At 38.5% G+C, this 20977-nt stretch overlaps 1 protein-coding gene across 1 annotated transcript in view; it reads right to left on the bottom strand.

Moving 5' to 3' along the window:
- ADGRD2 (adhesion G protein-coupled receptor D2) overlaps positions 1-20977 on the bottom strand; it is a 139472-nt gene that overhangs the window by 30102 nt on the left and 88393 nt on the right. Inside the window, exons 21-25 of the mRNA XM_072123703.1 lie at positions 20752-20793; positions 12355-12432; positions 7708-7761; positions 6990-7116; positions 6306-6364 (exon numbers count right to left, since the gene is read on the bottom strand). Of these exons, the coding sequence (XP_071979804.1) occupies positions 6306-6364; positions 6990-7116; positions 7708-7761; positions 12355-12432; positions 20752-20793 (360 nt within the window). The remainder of the gene's footprint in view (positions 1-6305; positions 6365-6989; positions 7117-7707; positions 7762-12354; positions 12433-20751; positions 20794-20977) is intronic.

The raw sequence follows: 20977 nt of genomic DNA, 5'->3' as shown, positions 1-20977 counted from the left end.
ATTTTATGTCAGATAGTGAGAAAGACATGTATATGTGTATGAAACCTTCTGCTTTAAACTGTAAATGTATATATAACACACACATCAAATAGTTTTTTCTTTCAGGACGTGCAAAGATGCCACTTTATGTACCAACAATCGGGAGCAGGAGGAAGCAATAATTCATACTTGCTGAAACAAAAACATTAGGTTTTGAACTGAACCTATGCAGCTGCTCTTTGTACATACTTTATGAATGTCATACGGTATGTTTAAGTAAAATGTACACCACAAAAGGATGAATAAATAATTATTCAGTTTATTTAAATACACCCTACATAATGCGAAATGATAGTCAATACCGATGAACTAAGCCTCACAAAACTGCTATTGATATTTTCAAGGTTTTTTACTACATCATGTGTATACATATTCAGCATTATGTTTAGACGGGAAAATAAATTCTACGGTGAAATAATAATTATGAAGCGACTAAGTGCTGCAGGTGGAAGACAATAGATGTTTCCCCAGATCAGCATGTTTGACGTAAAATGAACCATTTAAAGAGGTCATTAATTTATCCTAAACCTTTACATTTTTTTTCTCCTTGTCCCCTCATCTGATTGTCATCGAAAGGTAGAGAACAATTGCCATTGTTGGGATTGAAGAGGAGACTTAACTTATTTTACCATCAATATTTTAAGCCATAATAAACTTTTATGAAGAGGATATCTGACCAAAATGAATACTTATGTGTCCTTCATAATCCACTTTGGCAAAGTTCCACAATGATCTTAATGGTTCAGATAATTGGATAGAATTTTGATAGAATAATACCCAGAGTTCAACAGTTTCAAAGTAGTAAAGAAGTAAAGACTTTTTAATGGATTGAATTAATGTATAAACTGTTTAATATATGTTTCGTTGACAAACAATTGTCTACTAATGTTATCTTGGTACTTGACTATTCAATGTGTTTGAGCTACACTTTGCAAATTCACCAAATAATAGATTGTAGAGGACATCATTTTTCCCACTTTAGATGGAAACAAACTGAGAGGGTGATTATACCTAACAAAAATGTAAATGCTTCAAAAATAATTGTCTCATTCCAATACTTTTTCTCGCCAAATCTTAAAGGGGACCTTTCAAAACCTCACACATGTGATGATGAACCTACCATGCCGTTAGAGGTGCCACACAGATTCAGGTGCACCCCATGATGACTGATTTAAGTCCAAGTATCTGACCATTGTAATTGTTTCATTGTTGTCAGAGAGAAGGAACTGGAGTGGAAGAGGGCTGTGTGTTATGATAATCTTCTCTGACACCGACAATCAGTTATAAACAGTGGCAGAGAAGCTGCTGTGTACATGGACTGTGTGATTTTGCTATGCTCATCTAGTGATACCACCAACTGCTGCTGCACACTTCCAGTTACTGTTAGCATGACTTGGAGCTGGAGAGGAGGAGGGATGTGTGTTATGATAATTATCCCTAACACCGACAATCAGTGATAATGGTGGCAGACAGTGGATGTACACAGCAGCTTCTCTGCCACTGTCTGCCACCGATTATCACTGTCAGGGAAAATCATAACACATACCCCTCCTCTGCTCAAAGTCATGCTGACAGGAACTTGAATTGCGCAGCAGCAGTTGGCAGTCTGATTTCACTAGATGAGCATAGCAAAATCACACTGTGCATGTACACAGCAGCTTCTCTGGCAGAGTTTGATTTTGCTATGCTCATATAGTGAGATCAAGTCACCAACCGCTGCTGCACACTTCCAGTTCTTGTTAGCATGACTTGGTACACCGTGACAAAAACCACACACACACAATATCCTGCACCAGATCCTCGCACAGAATAGTCCTATTGCGCAGACGTGGGGTAGGAATGCTCTGCACTGGCCCACTTAACCACCAGACAAGGCCCCATAAAAATTTGAAGACATGTACGTAACTGGAAAAACTGCTTCAATGAACCCCCACCCACCCTCAATATCTACAAACCTTGGATTTCAAAGTAGACCTGTTACGTGATGTACGCTTAATGGACGTCACGGACAAGATGTCAAGGAAGATCAGAACAGGAAATAAAGCATGTGCAGTTTAAAGTGTTCAGGAGATTAGTATGTTTTAATAGCGACCTCATAATAGGAGCTTTCTTGTATCCTTTGATGTTTGTACATGAATAACCTATACATGTTTAGTAAATTAATCATTCTACAGCTAATTTCACTCTTTTCAAGATGGTCATACGGTCTATAGGTATAAAACTATGAAGGACAAACGAGCATAAAGGTTTTGCATTGTTTCCATTTACCTATTCTAATGCACACCACCTCACATTTTTTATTTCCCCATTAATGCGCCTTTAATTATATATTTGTACAATTATTGAATGCGGTAACGAATTAATAACATTTCCAAGTCAGTTACTTTTTCACTTTGTCTTCGCCATCAAGAGGGAAAAATAAGTGCGTCCTTGGCATTTTAAAGGCAGAGTTTTATATTTAAGAGATAGCGGAGCTCTAACAAACACTGGTCCTTTTTGTAAGCTCTTAAGTCACTTTCATATGTTCAGTGTGAGTAACTGAGCAGTAGGTGGCAGGAATGGATCTGAGGAGATTAATTTTATCATGAACAGGAGCTCGGCACTAAAATCCCTCTAATCACTTTGTTTCTAGAAACGCTCTATGTGTTTCCTAATTCTAATCAATTCCCTGGAAATTTGATTTCTAAATAAATTACATTTCAGCTGAGGTCTAAAGGACAAGACACACTAATACTGTGCTAAATTTGAGAATTCATCATCTACTTTTAAATGTAATTAAAAAAAAAAAAGAAAATCTATGTACCGTATATACTCGAGTATAAGCCGACACAAGTATAAGCCGAGGCCCCTAATTTTACCACAAAAACCTGGTAAAACCTATATTTTTTTTTTACTAGAGTATAAGCCGAGTTTGGGTTTTCAGCACATTTTTTTGTGCTGAAAATCTAGGCTTATACTCGAGTATATATGGTATTTGTGAAAGCCCCCCCTAAAAGAATTAAAAGGAAATTTAACCATGGTTATAGCTGTTTTATAGCCAGGAGCTCTGCTCCTGTAGTTTGGTCTAGAATTAAATTTAATCTTTATGTTAATGAAATGTAAGAGCTCTGGTGGGTGGCGTCACCGAAGCCGCTTTGGTCACCAGTGCACTGGATCTTCTATTGCTCCTCCCTGCTCCCTCTGCACTCAACCACCCCTTCTTCTGACTGCTGTATTCTTGTGACAGCAGGCAGAGGGAGGGGGAGAGTGCAGAGGGAGCAGGGAAGAGGGAAAGAAGTGCCAAAGCCCCCAAGAGACTGAAGCAGCTCTGGTGACACCCCCCCCCCCCTCCAGGCCACTTACATTTACATAAAGTTTCAAGTTAATTCTTAACCAAACTACAGAAACAGAGATCCTAATAAATGTATAACTGTATTCATGAGAAAAATGAATAAAAAATATACAGCTCACATGTCTATTGCTGATCGACTCCTTTCCAGCTGCTTGCTTCAATGTGAACAGTGCCCAGGATATGAAGTGGAAAGTCCTGTGTCGGTCCAGGTTAGTACATAAGAAGTAAATAGTCTTTTTTATATGTAAGCTTACATTTTTTCTTCATGTTATATTTTTTCACTTTTAACTAAACGATCACGGGTGCCGGATATGCAATTTACTTCTTATAACTGTATTCACCCTATAAACCAGTAGTAGATTTCCTTTAAATAATAAAGTTACCCCCTTTCTCCATTCTCATATCTTATGTAATGGAGGGGAGGATAGGACAAGTCTTCTGGAGGTAAAGAACACTGTACTAAATGAGAACTGGCTAATTTTGATCTGAGTTTGGCCCAATTGCAGTGCCAGTGCTAATTGCCAATCAGTTTTTGTAGTCCTAGTGTCATCCATATCATGTCAAACTTTGACATCCGCTTTTCACAACTCTCACCTACTACCTATGATGATATCCAAGTGCTGTCCATATTTTCACACAACCATTGACTTCATTGGGGTTGACAGGTAACTTGGAACAGAGTAGTGCAATGCTGTGTTTTTCAGGATCGGACTGAATCAACGCACCATGAAAAATGCCTTGTGGGTGGATAGCACAATAGATTATCAATGACTCAGAGTTCTGTGCGAGTGCTCTCAGATAGCCCTTTTACAAGGAAATAATTTGTAAGCAAGGGACCTAAGAGATAAGTCTTTAAAATAAGGGCCAACTTCTAGAAAAGAGTTCCCTAGTAAAGTATATAAAAGTGGGCTCTCTTAGCTGAACAACTCTAGTATGTAATTATATACCCTATATATTGGATCTCTGACTTCGTAGGTCCCAAAACATATATTTAATTATTCTTTTTGCAGTGCTGAATATAAATACTTATATATCTTTATATACTTATACCTTGGAAGAACCTTGTCCGGGTTCTGGGATTAGCACCCGAGTCTCTTTGTAGTATTACATATAAGTATTATTTTTATTATTATTGGATGTGATAGACATTCTCTCCTAATGTTATCACCTTCACAATATCAATTTTACATTTTTGTATACATTTTATGTACTGTATGGACATATATTATGTACTACAGTATATGCACCTATACAGGCGGTCCCCTACTTAAGGACACCCGACTTACAGACAACTCATAGTTACAGACGGACCCCTCTGCCCACTGTGACCTCTGGTGAAGCTCTCTGGATGCTTTACTATACTCCCAGACTGCAATAATCAGCTGTAAGGTGTCTGTAATGAAGCTTTATTGATAATCCTTGGTCAAATTACAGCAAAAATTTTGAAACTCCAATTGTCACTGGGACAAAAGAAAAAAAAATTGTCTAGAACTTCAATTATAAAATATACAGTTTCGACTTACATACAAATTCAACTTAAGAACAAACCTCCAGACCCTATCTTGTATGTAACCCGGGGACTGCCTGTACTTAGGTGAGGACAGGTTTTCTAACTTCTCTTTTATTTAGATAAAAACAGACATTATGGGAAAAGGCTGTTCAGCTACTGAGGAAAGGACCAAGAGAGAAACGGAAACCTGTCTAGCACTTTTAACAGATGCCTGTTATATAAGTTGGAATCATTGACATTCTCAGGGTTAGCTCGGAATACCCAGATCCGAATTCCCGGAATATGGTGCCGTGCCCCATATTTCTCTATGGAGAGGGGCAGGGGTGAGCGGCGCTCCCCTCCTCTCCCTTGCGCCGACGTGTGGCGGCCGTGCTACAGTACGGTGGGCACACGTGTGTGTTAATTTAGCTTTACTTGTATAAAAGACATCCACTATATAGAACAGTGGTGGCGAACCTATGGCACGTGTGCCAGAGGTGGCACTCAGAGCCCTCTTTGTGGGCACCCAGGCCATCACCAGAGAGAACTCCAGGTATCTTCCTGCAGTCCCAGTCCAGTCCAAGAACTTGCTGTGCACAGAGCTATTTTAAAGTGACAGTGCTACCTGGGACTACTGGAGGAGTGGGAAGGTGCAGACAGATCTGGATTATCATTATGTAGCTCCTGCTCCGGGGCTGACATTTCTTCCTGTTTATGGGATCCTGGAGGGAAGCTACAATGATCATTCAAATTTCTTTTATTTTCTGCTTTATTGGTGTCCTCAGGGTGCTGCTAGCAATGAAAGCTGTGACAGAGCATGGAATGTAAATCACTAATTAAATTTCTGTGTTGGCACTTTGCGATAAATAAGTCGGTCTTGGTTGTAGTTTGGGCACTCGGTCTCTGAAAGGTTCGCCATCACTGATATAGAACATTAATATGTGAAATATCAAGATTTTATTTATATTTCTATGTTGGTCATCTGGCTCTATTGACTATTATGTATATCAAGGTGCACAAGTTGATACTAGGGACCTAAAAGTTTAAACTGGCCACCAGTCTATCCCAGCTTGATTTATTATACTATATTATACTGTATTTATAATATTATAGAATAGAGAACGAACTTCCTGCTAGTTTAGTGCATTCTTTACAGTTTTGCTGATAAAGGAATTGGTTATAATATTGGGTCAATGTATTTCAATTTGATATAATATCATTCTTATTGCCACAGTTTTATAGCTATATATTGTATTGTATTTTATGCATTGATAAATTCAAGATTTTATTAAAATACATTAATAAATTAAAGGAGAAAGTACTAATTTGTGTGAGTCCAGTACGTTAATTTACAGCTACAAGCCTCATATTAAGTTTCCCCTTCAGATTATCAGTATGGTTGCTAACGTCTTGCAGAATAAAACATTTCTATAGATGTAAACTCACTGTGTTATCCGCTGATAAGATGGAATATATGTTAACGGGATGCTTGGAGACCACATGTCCTGAAAGGCAAAGAAATACACAGTGGTTATTTTTTCAGACTATATGAATAAGCTATGCATGCAATCTGGGAAATTTGATAATAAAAATTAGACCATTAAAATTCATGGAAATGAAAGGAGTCGACTGATCTTGTGATATCTGGTGTCCCTCCTTCTCCACCACAAAAGTTAGAAGATATGTTTTATACAATTTTCATTAATTAATGAAATATTTAATTAGTGATGTTCTTCCTCAAATGCAATGGATATAGATCAGAAGGAGTTTTCTTTATGGTTTGTTTCTTCATATGCCTCGTCCATCATTGTGTACTCTTACCCAGGGCATACCTGGGCAAGAGCCAGGGCCGAGAGCTGTTGGGGGACGGGGGCCCACATAAGGCTATAACTAAGGAATCCATGGGTGGTGAGAAGGGTGTATCTAATAAATCCATAGAAGGTGAGGGGGCTGTATATAAAAAAAAACATGAGGGGGCTGTTCGGTATGATTAACTAGGAAATATTTTAGGGAAGAGGAGACTGTTTTATAGCATCAAAATTTTCAAATCTGCCAAAGGAATGCAAAGGGGCCTACTGCGGCTCTGTCGCCAAGGGGCCTACTGAAACCTGGTGCCGACCCTGCTCTTACCCTTGACACTGCTGTTTTTTCTAGGTTCTTCTGACATGCTGCTTTTAGGAGGGCTAATATTTGGTTTACCAATGTCCGACGTGGTATTCCTTGGACTGGATAAATAGTTTGTTGGTTGCGAACAGTTCTGAAATTAAAAATTGCAAACATTGTACATCAGCTGCTCATTTGTGAAGACGAAACAATTTCATTGCATTTCATTGGTCAAAATTCTTTTTAAAATTTGAATTGAGTCATCAACTTCTAGGCCATTTCTCTAATTATTAAAGGGATTGGCCAGCCTGCCTCATGTTTTTGTAATGTGTGTGCAAGTTTGGGGGCAGGATATTAGGTAATCAACCAATATACATCTTCACTTTCTTGATATGTAAAGTGAAGCCTCCTGTTTTTTACCTCTTCAGCAACAGATTACTGCCCATAAAATGGCCGTAGATGGAAGGTCATGTGATCTAATCTAGCATCAATAAAGTAGTATCTACCAACTGTTTTTACATTCCTGCAGAATCCTAATGGAAAATTTGACAGTGGGGTGTGACTATTCCAAAGTAAAGGCCACTGCCTAGAAAACAAGCACAAAGAACAGAGAAATATATAGGGATATCCATGGATAGTTTTAATCCCATGGTAGTGTATTCAGAGAGACTCCTGTTCAGCTCCGTGGACTTGCTTATAGCTAATAGTGGCAAATGATAATAACAATATATTTATAGTGACTTACCGTGAAGGATAACGCCTTTTTCTTCTCTTTCATTCTCTGAAAAGCATTTCTCACCTAGATACACACACACATAGAGAAATCAATGTATCAAATAATCTTTAATAATAAAAACCATTTGGACATGTTACTAATCATATGGTTAGAAGGGGCATTGGTGTTAACATAGGAATGGATTAACCGGATAACAAAGGGATGGCAATATACTGTAAGTTCTATTGACACATTTCTATAACATCAATCAATCGGCAACATCTTATCAATTCAAAGGGTTTTCAAGATTATCAGTAGATGATACCCTTAGTGGACAGCTAATTTGTAGGGTGCCAGGGGTGTGACCCCCCACCAGATGTTAGAAATTCCCTTGTACAGGGTCATCATTAGAACCTAATTTTTTATGACTTTATGAATCTGTTATTTTCTGTTAGCAGAATTTTTTTCTTCAACATTCTTTTCATGTTTGGGAGAATGGGAGCCGCAGTCTTTGCTAGAGATGAGAGAATCATCCATGATTCAATTCATAGAAGCTTCGTAGAAACATTAGGATGGACCTGGACTGGAATTGTTCCAAACTGATGTTGCACCCATTGTCCTGGAAATTGATACATAACCCCCTGTAGTCCTCTAAAACACAGATTTTGCGTTCATTGTGCAGGTAGGAGGAGGAGATACACTGTGAAATAATTTATTTTAAGTAATGATTAATCAGTGGTGTCATCTATATAGAGGTCATTGTACAGGGAGGAGGAGGAGATAAGCTCAGACATCATCTATTGTCAGTAGTGATGTAATGATGGGTCAGTGTTATCTATATAGAGGTCATTGTACAGGGAGGAGGAGGAGATAAGCTGTGATATCATCTATTGTCAGTAGTGATGTAATGATGGGTCAGTGTTATCTATATAGAGGTCATTGTACAGGGAGGAGGAGGAGATAAGCTGTGACATCATCTATTGTCAGTAGTGATGTAATGATGGGTCAGTGTTATCTATATAGAGGTCATTGTACAGGGGGGGATAAGCTGTGATATCATCTATTGTCAGTAGTGATGTAATGATGGGTCAGTGTTATCTATATAGAGGACATTGTACAGGGAGGAGGAGATAAGCTGTGATATCATCTATTGTCAGTAGTGATGTAATGATGGGTCAGTGTTATCTATATAGAGGTCATTGTACAGGGAGGGGGAGGAGATAAGCTGTGACATCATCCATTGTCAGTAGTGATGTAATGATGGGTCAGTGTTATCTATATAGAGGTCATTGTACAGGGGGGGGATAAGCTGTGATATCATCTATTGTCAGTAGTGATGTAATGATGGGTCAGTGTTATCTATATAGAGGACATTGTACAGGGAGGAGGAGGAGATAAGCTGTGACATCATCTATTGTCAGTAGTGATGTAATGATGGGTCAGTGTTATCTATATAGAGGACATTGTACAGGGAGGAGGAGGAGATAAGCTGTGATATCATCTATTGTCAGTAGTGATGTAATGATGGGTCAGTGTTATCTATATAGAGGACATTGTACAGGGAGAGGGAGGAGATAAGCTGTGACATCATCTATTGTCAGTAGTGATGTAATGATGGGTCAGTGGTATCTATATAGAGGACATTGTACAGGGAGGGGAGGAGATAAGCTGTGACATCATCTATTGTCAGTAGTGATGTAATGATGGGTCAGTGTTATCTGTATAGAGGTAATTGTACAGGGAGGGGAGGAGATAAGCTGTGACATCATCAATTGTCAGTAGTGATGTAATGATGGGTCAGTGTTATCTATATAGAGGTCATTGTACAGGGAGGAGGAGGAGATAAGCTGTGACATCATCTATTGTCAGTAGTGATGTAATGATGGGTCAGTGTTATCTATATAGAGGTCATTGTACAGGGGGGGATAAGCTGTGATATCATCTATTGTCAGTAGTGATGTAATGATGGGTCAGTGTTATCTATATAGAGGACATTGTACAGGGAGGAGGAGATAAGCTGTGATATCATCTATTGTCAGTAGTGATGTAATGATGGGTCAGTGGTATCTATATAGAGGACATTGTACAGGGAGGGGAGGAGATAAGCTGTGACATCATCCATTGTCAGTAGTTATGTAATGATGGGTCAGTGTTATCTATATAGAGGTCATTGTACAGGGAGGGGAGGAGATAAGCTGTGACATCATCTATTGTCAGTATTGATGTAATGATGGGTCAGTGTTATCTATATAGAGGTCCTTGTACAGGGAGGGGGAGGAGATAAGCTGTGACATCATCAATTGTACGGTGTTCAACACTATTTTAAAGAAACCTTTTAATTTCCAGGGCTTCCTGGGACTACCGGAGGGGTAATGAGCTGTGGACAGGGCTGGATTTCCACTATAGCGCCTGCCCCGCAATTATTCCTGTTTAAATAATAATTCAAATTTCCCCTTCTTTCAACTGTATTGATGTCCTCAATACACCAATATGATGGAAAGTTGTGGCAGAGCAGAGAGCAATAAGTTGACGATTACATTGCTCTGTTGTCACTTTGCAATAAATAAGTGGGTTTTTGGCTGAAGCGTGGGCACTGGGCCTCTTAAAGGTTCGCCATCACTGTTCTATTGTAATCCTCTCTATGATGCAAATATGGTGACTGCTTCATGAAAAACCCCTAAAAAAATTAGCAAGTATCAAATGTTAATCCTGGTGGCAGAAATAACTATTGTTGGATACAGTTTTATCATTTTTATCATATTTATCATTACAATTTGTCTTTGACTTGGTTGTCTACAATCAATTCAATTTTTATATGAATTCATCGAGTCTGTGTATGTTGTTGTATTTGGTTTGGGTTTTTTTTTGTTTGTCTCATAGGGGCATATTTATCAGGACCTCTGCGCACCGCCACTGGCGCAGAGGCCCTGAAATAATCGCAAATGCTAGCTTATTGCTAGCTTTTGTGATTATTTTCCCCAATCCGCCAGTGGGGCGTGAAGGGGCGTGAAGGGGGGGCGCGGCCGGCCGAGCGGGGGGCGCGGCCGGACGGGAGTGGGCCGGCGTGGGGCGTTACTGTCCCCGCGCCTGCGCACTCGCTGCTGCCGGCGACTTTTCATACGCCCTGCCTGGCGTAGGATAAACGCTGCGCAACTGGCAGCCCGATACATGAAGAGGCAGAAGCCTCTTCATGTATCGGGCTGCGAATTTGCAGCGGCGGGCACGAGCGCCAGCGTATGATAAATATCCCCCATAATATTATTTTTTTGTGTGTTTGTTGCAAAATGTTCTTTTTTTTTTGGAGCACATATCCCTTGATATCTTGATAAATTTGGTTGTGGTTTTTGTCCTATTTCTATAACAGGGGAGTCATTTTGCTCCAAAACATGCACTTAAACAAGAATTTTCGCCAAATCACAAATCATGAATTCAGTTCAGTATTGTTAAAACTAGTCTGATATTTGTGCAGGCAGAGTCTATCTTTAATGTGGCTTTCCAATGTCCAACGTTCATTTGGCGCAACAGCATTTGTATCACAACTTCACCAAAACAACGCCAAACAGACATGAATATATTGAATATAAAGAAATGTAAAAAAGTTCTGAGAATGTTGTTAGAGAAAACAATCTCGACTTTGAATAAAGATATCCAGACCCGATGGTGGAGTTCAGGTGCCACGTACCGAGACATATTTCCAGAATGGCAGCCAAACAGCTAATCCGACAAATTGACACCCCTAACAACTAGCCATAGCTTTAATTGGCCAGGGGAGCCTGACCATCAGGTCTGCTCATCTCTAACTGTGTGCTATAACTGGATATTTTTTTGCTTTATTTCTCATTGTTTATGCTTCTGTACTTACTGCACACTGGTTTCACTATATTGTATTGTGAATACTGTGCTTTTGTGACTATTCTCACCCTGCCGCACCTGTTACCATGGTAGTGTATCAGTGTATCCGTATATATCCAAGTCTGCTTTAAATTTTATTGTTGTTTTCAATTTCAATAAAGATGCATTAACCACTTAATGACCACCGTATTGGCTCGTTACAGCGGTATTAAGAGCACTTCTTGTGATGCAACACCTTTCTATGGCACTGTGGCAGATAAAGATTGCAAGATCTAGCATCCTGCTGGTGCCGAGGCTGGGCCCCGGCACTAACACACAGGTGTTTAACACCTTAGAAACCACAGTCAAACATGGACTGCGGTGTCTAAGCGGTTGCAGAGGGAGTGAGCTCCCTGTGCCACCCATCAGCATTCTGCAGCTGTAATCGCAGGGTGCCGATGGTGCTGCGTGGACCCCGAAGGACCCCAGAGTGTTAACTATTAGGCCAGGCCAGAGGTCTATCTATTAGGACTAATAGATGTCTGTCAGGGAAGATATAATGTGCTGCTCAACATAAGTAAGGAAGACAAAGTGGGACAAGGGTGTACAGTACAGGCAGTCCCGGGTTACATACAAGATAGGGTCCGGAGGTTTGTTCTTAAGTTGAATTTGTATGTAAGTTGAAACTGTATATTTCATAATTGTAGATCCAGACAAAAAAAAATTTGGCCCCAGTGACAATTGGAGTTTAAACCTTTTTTGTTGTAATGGGACCAAGGATTATCAATAAATCTTCATTACAGACACCTTACAGATGATTATTGCAATCTGGGACTATAGTCTGACCTCTGGTGAAGCTTTCTGAGGGGTCTGTCTGTAACTATGGGTTGTCTGTAAGTCGGGTGTCATTAAGTACGGGACCGCCTGTAGTTATGTTAGAAAAAATAAATAAAGTTTTATATATATATATAAAGTTGAAAAAAACAGCAACACATAAAAATCACACACATTTTATACCTCCACACCAGCACCAACCCAGGCTACAAAACATTAATAGTATTTATCCTGTACAACAAAAAAACCTTAAAAAATAAAGGGAAAAACTATGCCTAAACTGACATTTAAAAAAAAAATTCATCACACAAAAAATTATATTGATCACAATATTTTATGAACCCCAAAGTGTGTATACTATATTGACATCCAACCCGATAAAAACAGGATAGAAAGTGATCAAAAATTAACATTTTAACAATAAAAAATAATCATACCAATTAAAAGTGCAACTCGTCCTGCAAAAAACAAGCCCTTAAACAGCTCCGTAAATAAAAATATAAAAATGTTACACCTCTAAGGGCATGGTGGTGCAAAAACAAGCAATTTTCTCACAAAATTTCTGTATTATGTAAAACAAGTCAACCATAAAAGGCTATATCAATTCAGTATCGCTGTAATCGTAGTGATTAGAGATGAGCGAGCACTAAAATGCTCGGGTGCTCGTTATTCGAGACGAACTTTTCTAGATGCTCGAGTGCTCGTCTCGAATAACGAGCCCCATTGAAGTCAATGGGAGACCCGAGCATTTTTCAAAGGGACCATGGCTCAGGAATAAAATGTGTTATTTAATTGAAAAAGAATGTCTTCTGATAAGTGATCAGATGTATGCAAACATCTGCAATCTATTCTTCACTGTTCCGTGCGTATATTATCTCCCGACAAGTTAACAGATGTGAAGAACAGTGAAGAATAGAATAAAAACAGTGAACACAGGATGATTTAAGTGAAAAACGCAGTGAAAAACACAGTGAAGAATAGATTACAGATGTTCGGCACATCTGCTTACTTGTCGGGGTGATACGCTGTCCCAGGATCCGCTCCTCTTCTTCCACTGAAGTCTCCCCGTGCTGCCCGATGTCTGTCTCCCCCGTGCTGCCCGATGTCTGTCTCCCCCGTGCTGCCCGATGTCTGTCTCCCCCGTGCTGCCCGATGTCTGTCTCCCCCGTGCTGCCCGATGTCTGTCTTCCCCGTGCTGCCCGATGTCTGTCTCCCCCGTGCTGCCCGATGTCTCCCTGCTGCTTGATGTCTCCCCGCTGCCCGATGTCTCCCTGCTGCCTGATGTCTCCCTGCTGCTTGATGTCTCCCTGCTGCCTCCCTACTTCCGACAAGTAAGCAGATGTGCCGAACATCTGTAATCTATTCTTCACTGTGTTCTTCACTGTCTTTTTCACTTAAATGATCCTGTGTTCACTGTGTTAACTGTTTTTATTCTATTCTTCATTGTTCTTCACTGTGTTTTTTTAATTAAATGCTCGATCTCGAGCAGGGGAAATACTCGTCCGAGCAACGAGCCGTTTCGAGTACCTTAATACTCGAACGAGCATCAAGCTCGGACGAGTATACGCACTCATCTCTAGTAGTGATATATAGAATAAAGATAACATACGGCCAAAAATGAATTAGGGCTATTCAATTAGCTATTGAATCCCCCCTAAATGATACACCTGAAAAGTGGATCTCATCAAGTTATTCTCCAAAACCAAGTTATTACAAGAATTACAATTTGCAAATTACACCTCCATTTTGTTTTAAATCCTGTGAAACACCAAAAGGGTTAAAAGCTTAAGGGTGTAGTTCCTATAATGGGGTATTTTACAGGGTTTTACTTCTTCAGGCCTCTCAAAGTCACTTGAAAGCTGAGCTGGTCCCTCTAAATATAGGTTTTGGACTCAAAATTCCACCATAAATTCTAAACCTCATAGCATCCCAGAAAAATGAGAGGATGTATAAAAAACAATGCCACTATAAAGCAGACATCTGGGAAATGTTAGTTATGAAGTTATTTGGATGGTCTGACTACCTGCCTGAAAAGCAGAGAATTTGAAAATTAGAATTTTTTTCATTAAAAAATGCAAAAGATATCATTGAATCAAATTTATCAGCTAGTGTGAATTACATTGGGGCAGATTTACTTACCCGGTCCATTCGCGATCCAGCGGCGTGTTCTCTGCGCTGGATTCGGGTCCGGTCGGGATTTATTAAGGTAGTTCCCCTGCCGTCCACCAGGTGGCGCTGCTGCGCTGAAAAGCATCGGAACGCGCTGGAGAACACACGAGCCGGGCTGAGTGAAGGTAAGTGCAAGCTCTGCGACAGATTTTTTTTTTTTAAATGTGGCGGTTTTTCTGAATCCGTCGGGTTCGCGTTCGGCCACGCCCCCCGATTTCCGTCGCGTACATGCCAGCGCCGATGTGCCACAATCCAATCCCGTGCGCCAAAATCCCGGGGCAATTCATGGGAAATCGACACAAATCGGAAATATTCGGGTAACACATCGGGAAAACGCGAATCGGGCCCTTAGTAAATGACCCCCAATGTGTCATGAGAAAATCCCCTGGATATGTTAAAGCGTTCTAAAGATTTTAAAAATCGACTAAAATGGCTTAGACCTGAAGAGGTTAAAATGAAAAAGGAAACTTTGTTTTTGAGGTGTCAAAGGTCTCCAAGGCACTTGTTTTGGCCTCCACTGATTGAAAGGCTATCGGATAAATTTGGCACATGTGCCAGGAGCTTTTCCAGCGCATGAACTAAGCATAAACCAGAAAGTTGATATGGAGAATGAAGATAAAAGTTGTAATAAGTGCTTTTCCAACAAATAGGACAGAAGTGACGGACAATGCCGTGAATTCAGACATACCGTAAATAGCTCACGACCTCTATAACTTAATAAAACAGTAATTCAATTTGAAGCCACTTACCAAGCTAAGAAGGAGACAAGGTCAAAGAAATCTTACAGCGAATTGTCTAACAATGCACACGACAAGACAATGCCGGTTGTGCAAGGAGTCATCTCCTGAGTAACATCTAAACTGCTAGCAGAAGACACTAGGGCAGGACCCCTAGAAGAAGGCAACGCCGAAACGGGTTGATTTTTGTATTAACCATCACATACCTCTACAGGTAATTACCTGAATTATGTACATGTCTAGTGATAAGCTCTAATTCTGCATTAATTTAATTAATACTTTGATGGCATTTCATGTGATTTGTTCTTTTTTGTGTAATTTTATACCATTTTAATAAATTAAGATAATTTTTTGTATATATATTAGTGTAGAATTCCATCAAGATTATTTGATGAATATAAGAGTTATTATTTATCTACACTAGATCATGTAATAAAGCATCCATAGTTTATAGGGATACATCACATATTTTTAATGTTTCAGTATATTTCTAATTACTATTTTAAGTGTTTGTAATGATTCAGTGTATTTGAACATGTTTGTAACGTTCCATGAGCATATGAATCATAGTCTACAGTGCGTTTGGAAAGTATTCAGACTCCTTTAAATTTTTCACTATTTGTTTCATTGCAGCCCCTTTGTAAGATCAAAAAAGTTTTTTTGCTCATTAACCCATTGCCACCAAAGTCACTTTTTACCTGCGTGACAAAGTCCTATTTGTCAAATCTGACATGTATCCCTTCATATGGAGATAACTTTTGAATGCTTTAACATACTCTGCTGATTTTTAGGATGGTTTTTCGTGATGCATTGTACTTTAGTTGGGGTGATATCTTTTGCGTTAAGTTATGAAAAAATATTTGGTGAAAAATGTGAAAAAAAATTATTATTGTCAAACAAAAAATGTCTGCTTTTCAGGCAATAGTCATTCCCCTCCAAATAATTTAATTGTGATGGATTGTACTTTACTTGGGATTGTATCTGTTGCGTTAAGAAAAAAAAAATTTGTCAAAAAAAAATCATTATTCTCCAACAAAAATTTTTAGTTTTTCAGGCAGATAGTCATTCCCCCAAATAACTTAACCCCTTAAGGACGCAGCCATTTTACAGCTTAAGGCTCAGCCCCATTTTTTGGATTCTGACTTGCGTCACTTTATATGGTTATAACTTTTGAACACTGTTACTTATCAAAGCGATTCTGAGATTGTTTTTTCCCCACATGTTGTACTTCATTTTAGTGGTAAATGTTGGCTGATAAGTTTTGCGTTTATTTTCCAAAAAAAGAAAAAATGATGAATTTTTTGAAAAATCTCACTTTTTTGAAATTCAAAATCATTACATTTTCAGGTAGATAGATTTAACACCTAAATAAGTTGCTGAATAACATTTCCCATGTGTCTACTTTACATTTTCATAATTTCTGAAATGTCTGGATAATATATTTTGATGTCGCTCGGCTTACAAATCGAATAGCGATTTTCCGTATTTTCAGAATTTACTCTTTTGTGGATAAATACAGTTTTGAATGAAATGTTACATATTTAAAATCAAAACCCCTGTATATAATCAACCCATTTTCAAATCTGCACCCCTCAAACTATCAGAAACAGCTTTTAGGAAGATTGTTAACCCCTTGAGATCTTCATAGTAATTGAATCAAAATGGAGGTGAAATTTAGATTGGTCAAATTGTTCCGGTTATATGCTCATTTAGCCCTAAAATTTACACATTTCCAAAAGATAAAAATAGAAAACCCACCATACAATTTGTTCTGCAATTTCTCCCGAGTGCAGAGACCCCCCACATGTGGACGTTACTTGTTTTATGGGTGCACAGCAAGGCGCAGAATGGAAGGAGGGACCTGCAGCTGCCAGGATTTTAGTTTCCTCTTTGGTCCCTTTTGTAGGCTATAAATTTTCGCTTTTTCGTTATTGGGGCCATGTGCTGGCATTTTTTTTTTGCGGGATGAGATGCTTTTTCCAGTGTTGCCATTTTGGCGTTGGTATCACCTATTGTTGAAAATAGGAGCTCGTTTTTGAGGGTATGAGTAGAAAAGCATCAATTCTGTACTGGATTTTTGACTTTTTTTTTTTCGTGTTCACCGTTTAGCCTAATAATCATGTTAGCTTTATTCTATGGGACGATACGATTACGGGGATACCAGACTTGAATATATTTTCTTACATTTTACTAAATTTGTCAAATAAAACCGTAATGTGGGAAAAAATCTATCATTTTTGCATTGCCGTCTTCCAAGTAGCATAACATTTTTACTTTTTTGACTTGGGAGCTGGTTGATGGCTTGTTTTTTGCGGGACATGCTGTACTTTGCAGCAGTATCATTATGGGGTACATATGTTTTTTTGATCACTTTTGATGGCATTTTTTGTAAGATTGAATAGGTAAAAATTTTAATTTTTGGTGGGTTTTCAATAGTTTTTTTTAACGGCGTTCATCGTACGGGTTCAATAATGATTTACTTGTAATCTACGGGTTGTTACGGACGCGGTGATACTATATATGTGGGGTTTTTGTTATGATTTAGACTTTTTTGGGGTTATATGTCTCTTTATATGTTATGGGGCTTATGGGCATTTTTATTGATTTATTACTTTATTTTTTATTGAATAACATTTTTTTTTACTTTTTCACTTTTTCCACCATGGGAAATGACCAAGCAATCATCTGATTGCTTGTTCATGATAATACTCTGCAATAATCATGTATTGCAGGGTATTATCAGTGTTAGCCTATGCACTTGCATAGGCTGGCACTATGCCAGTAAGATGACGTTACAGACGCCATCTTACTGGCAGTGCCTGCAGGCAGTGCTGGGGACCAGATCGGACCCCAGCACTTCCATAGCAGCGATCGGCGTCCCCCGAAAACGGTTCAGGGGGGCCGATCGTGGGGGAAAGACCCCCAGAGGCATGTTAGATGCCGCGGTCGTGCTGACCACGGGTGTTACATTGGGGTGCCGGCTATTAGTTACAGCCGGCACCCCGTGTTTCCCGATGCCGGTTCGGCTCTGATCCAGAGCCGAGCCGGCATAAGCGCCGTGAAGGGGTTAATAAGTAACATTTAGTCTTCTTTTTGTTTGCATGAATTTTAAGCATCTTCTACTTTTTTCCTAAAAAGATAGGAGGCTTATAACTACACAAGTAATTTTTCCGATTTTTGCAGAAATGCCAAAATGTGTGCTATAAGAGCCTGGATAAGTTTGACGTGAGTTTGAGTGACACTTATGAGAGAAAAACCGTTTTGATGACCCAATTTTAGAAACTCATCAAAAAATGTAACAACTTTTATGAAGTTTGTTAACCCTTTAATTGTTTCATAGGAGTGAAAACACAATCATGTGAAATTTAAAAATTATTTAGCTAAATTAATGTATTTTTCAAAAAATGTACACGTTCTCAAAACGCTCGACAAATTTTGATACCCATCTATTGTTTTTTTGGCAAGGAATCGTAGAATATTGTTGAGATTTAATTAAAGTACATTGGAGAAGGTACATTTATATACTGCTATTATGTTACATAGGCGTAGGAATGATGTGAGTTCTTAACCTTTTTTTGTAAAGTCTAGCCTCTTACGTATGTTGCTGGCTAGTTCAGTGCATCGTGCAAGGGTGGCCCTCCTGGTGGTTAAGGTTTCAGATTTTTAGGGTTAGGGCTAGGAAAGGCATTATAAAATTTTACTCTTTTATGAGTCTCTGCAGCTCTAGAGGGTAGGTCTTACAATTGGAAAGCTTATGACTGTAGTACTCATTTTTAGACAAGGTTTATAAAATTTAATGACATCATGTTTTTTTAAATCATTGCAATTTTGATGCAGGCTACAAAAGGTAGCATTCATAGTACAGCAGCCTCTTACCTCCTAACCAAACACAGCACCGTCTTACAGGGACTGTACTTAGTACTGCAGCTCAGTCACCATCACTTCAATGACCTAGAGCCCACAAAGCAAACAGTGGTTGCTGCCACAGACCCTGCAGGCAAGGCTTTGACATCTGCCACAGACCACAGAGACCAGGCAGTGGCTGCTGCCACAGACCCTGAAGACTGCGTGGCCTGTCACAGACCCTGCTGGCAGTAGCTGCTACACAGTCCAAGCAGTATCTGCCGCCATAGACCACATAGACGAGGCAGTGGCCAATGCCGAAGATCCCACAGACCAGGAACTGTCTTCTGTTTCAATAGTTTCCATGGCAGCAATAAAGAACCCCAGGACTTCATTTGATAGCTGCCTGTTAGATCGATCCTTCAGCATCTAATCAGTCTATGTATCTCCATAGGCTGAATATTGTAATATACTGCAATATATCAGTACAGTATATTACTCTGAACACTTGTGTAAGTCCCAACCTGGGACAAAATAATACAATATATAAAAATGTCCAAATGAAATACAAATATAAAAAATGTACAAATTAAAAAAAATCATTAGAAAAAATAATAAAAGTCACTAATGCCCCATCCAATGAAAAAAAAGTGATTATCACAACACTAAATAATTGATATTGCTGCATCTATAATAACCCATACAATAAAATAAACTTGTTTAAATTGTACTGAACTTGTTTAATGAGAACTTGTTTAAAACATGCAAAAAATTATGATATTTTCACATTCAACTTCACAAAAAACAGGGTAAAAGTGCTCAAAATGTAACATTTATCCCGAACATATTACCAATTAAACGTACGAATTGTCCCGCAAAAACAAGCCCTGAAACAACTAAACAAAAAACTTAAAATGTTAGAAGATGCCAATGCAAAAACAAGTGAATTTCTACCCAAATGAGTTTTGTGTTCTGTAAAACAAGTAAAATATAAAAAGGCTATATACATGGGGTATCCCAGGTGAACCATAAGGTAAAGCTATGCAATATAGTATATAAAACAAAAAATATCAGTTTCAAAACTGATCAGGTTCAGTTTTAAAAACTGAGAGTTTCTTGAAATAGTGTGCAATGTGAGAATTTCTTAGAAATAGAACTTTTAAAACCCCTTTAAAAATGTGAGGGCTCATAAATAATTTACATTTCCTTGAAAATTTGGAAAACTGCTGTTCGTTTTGTAAGCCTCCAAAAACCCTAATAAAATAAAACAACATTAAAAAATGATGCCAACATAAAGAAGACAAATGATAAATGTTAATTTGTAACAAATTAGGGATGTTCAGCATAACTTTTAGAAATCAAAATGCCTGCAATCTGCAGGTTTTTTCTAAATGTTCACCAAATTTACAATTTTTGTAATAAAGAAAAAGCTAAACATATCAGCCAATACATATCAATAACATGAAGTACAATATGTAATAATAAAAAAGCTGATCTGAAATCATCATATGTTCTAAAGATATAACCAAGTACAGTGACTAAAGGCAGATTAAAAAAAAAACAAGCTTGGTCCTGAAGCTGCAAAATGGCTTAGGGGGTTAATCTAAAATAAAAACCATTTAATTGAAAACCCATTTTTATTGTTAAGTGATTATCTTACCTCACTGTTATAAATGGCATAAATCATGAAAATGTACAGCCCCTGGAAGAAAGAATAGATTTAGGTTTGTTTTTTGTTGGTTATATATACATTTTTTTTCTTTTACAGAATTGCTTAATTCATATCAAACTGTTTTTGTCTCCTCTAATTGCCCCTCATTATTAATTATTCCACTCAGTACAGCCAATGCAAAGACTGAACCTGCCAGTGTCAATGACCCTTTGAT

This window comes from Engystomops pustulosus, chromosome 9, assembly GCF_040894005.1.
Source record: "Engystomops pustulosus chromosome 9, aEngPut4.maternal, whole genome shotgun sequence".
Lineage (NCBI taxonomy): Eukaryota > Metazoa > Chordata > Amphibia > Anura > Leptodactylidae > Engystomops > Engystomops pustulosus.
The sequence above is the reverse complement of the archived record's forward strand: the minus strand, read 5'-3'. Positions and strand labels throughout refer to the sequence as shown.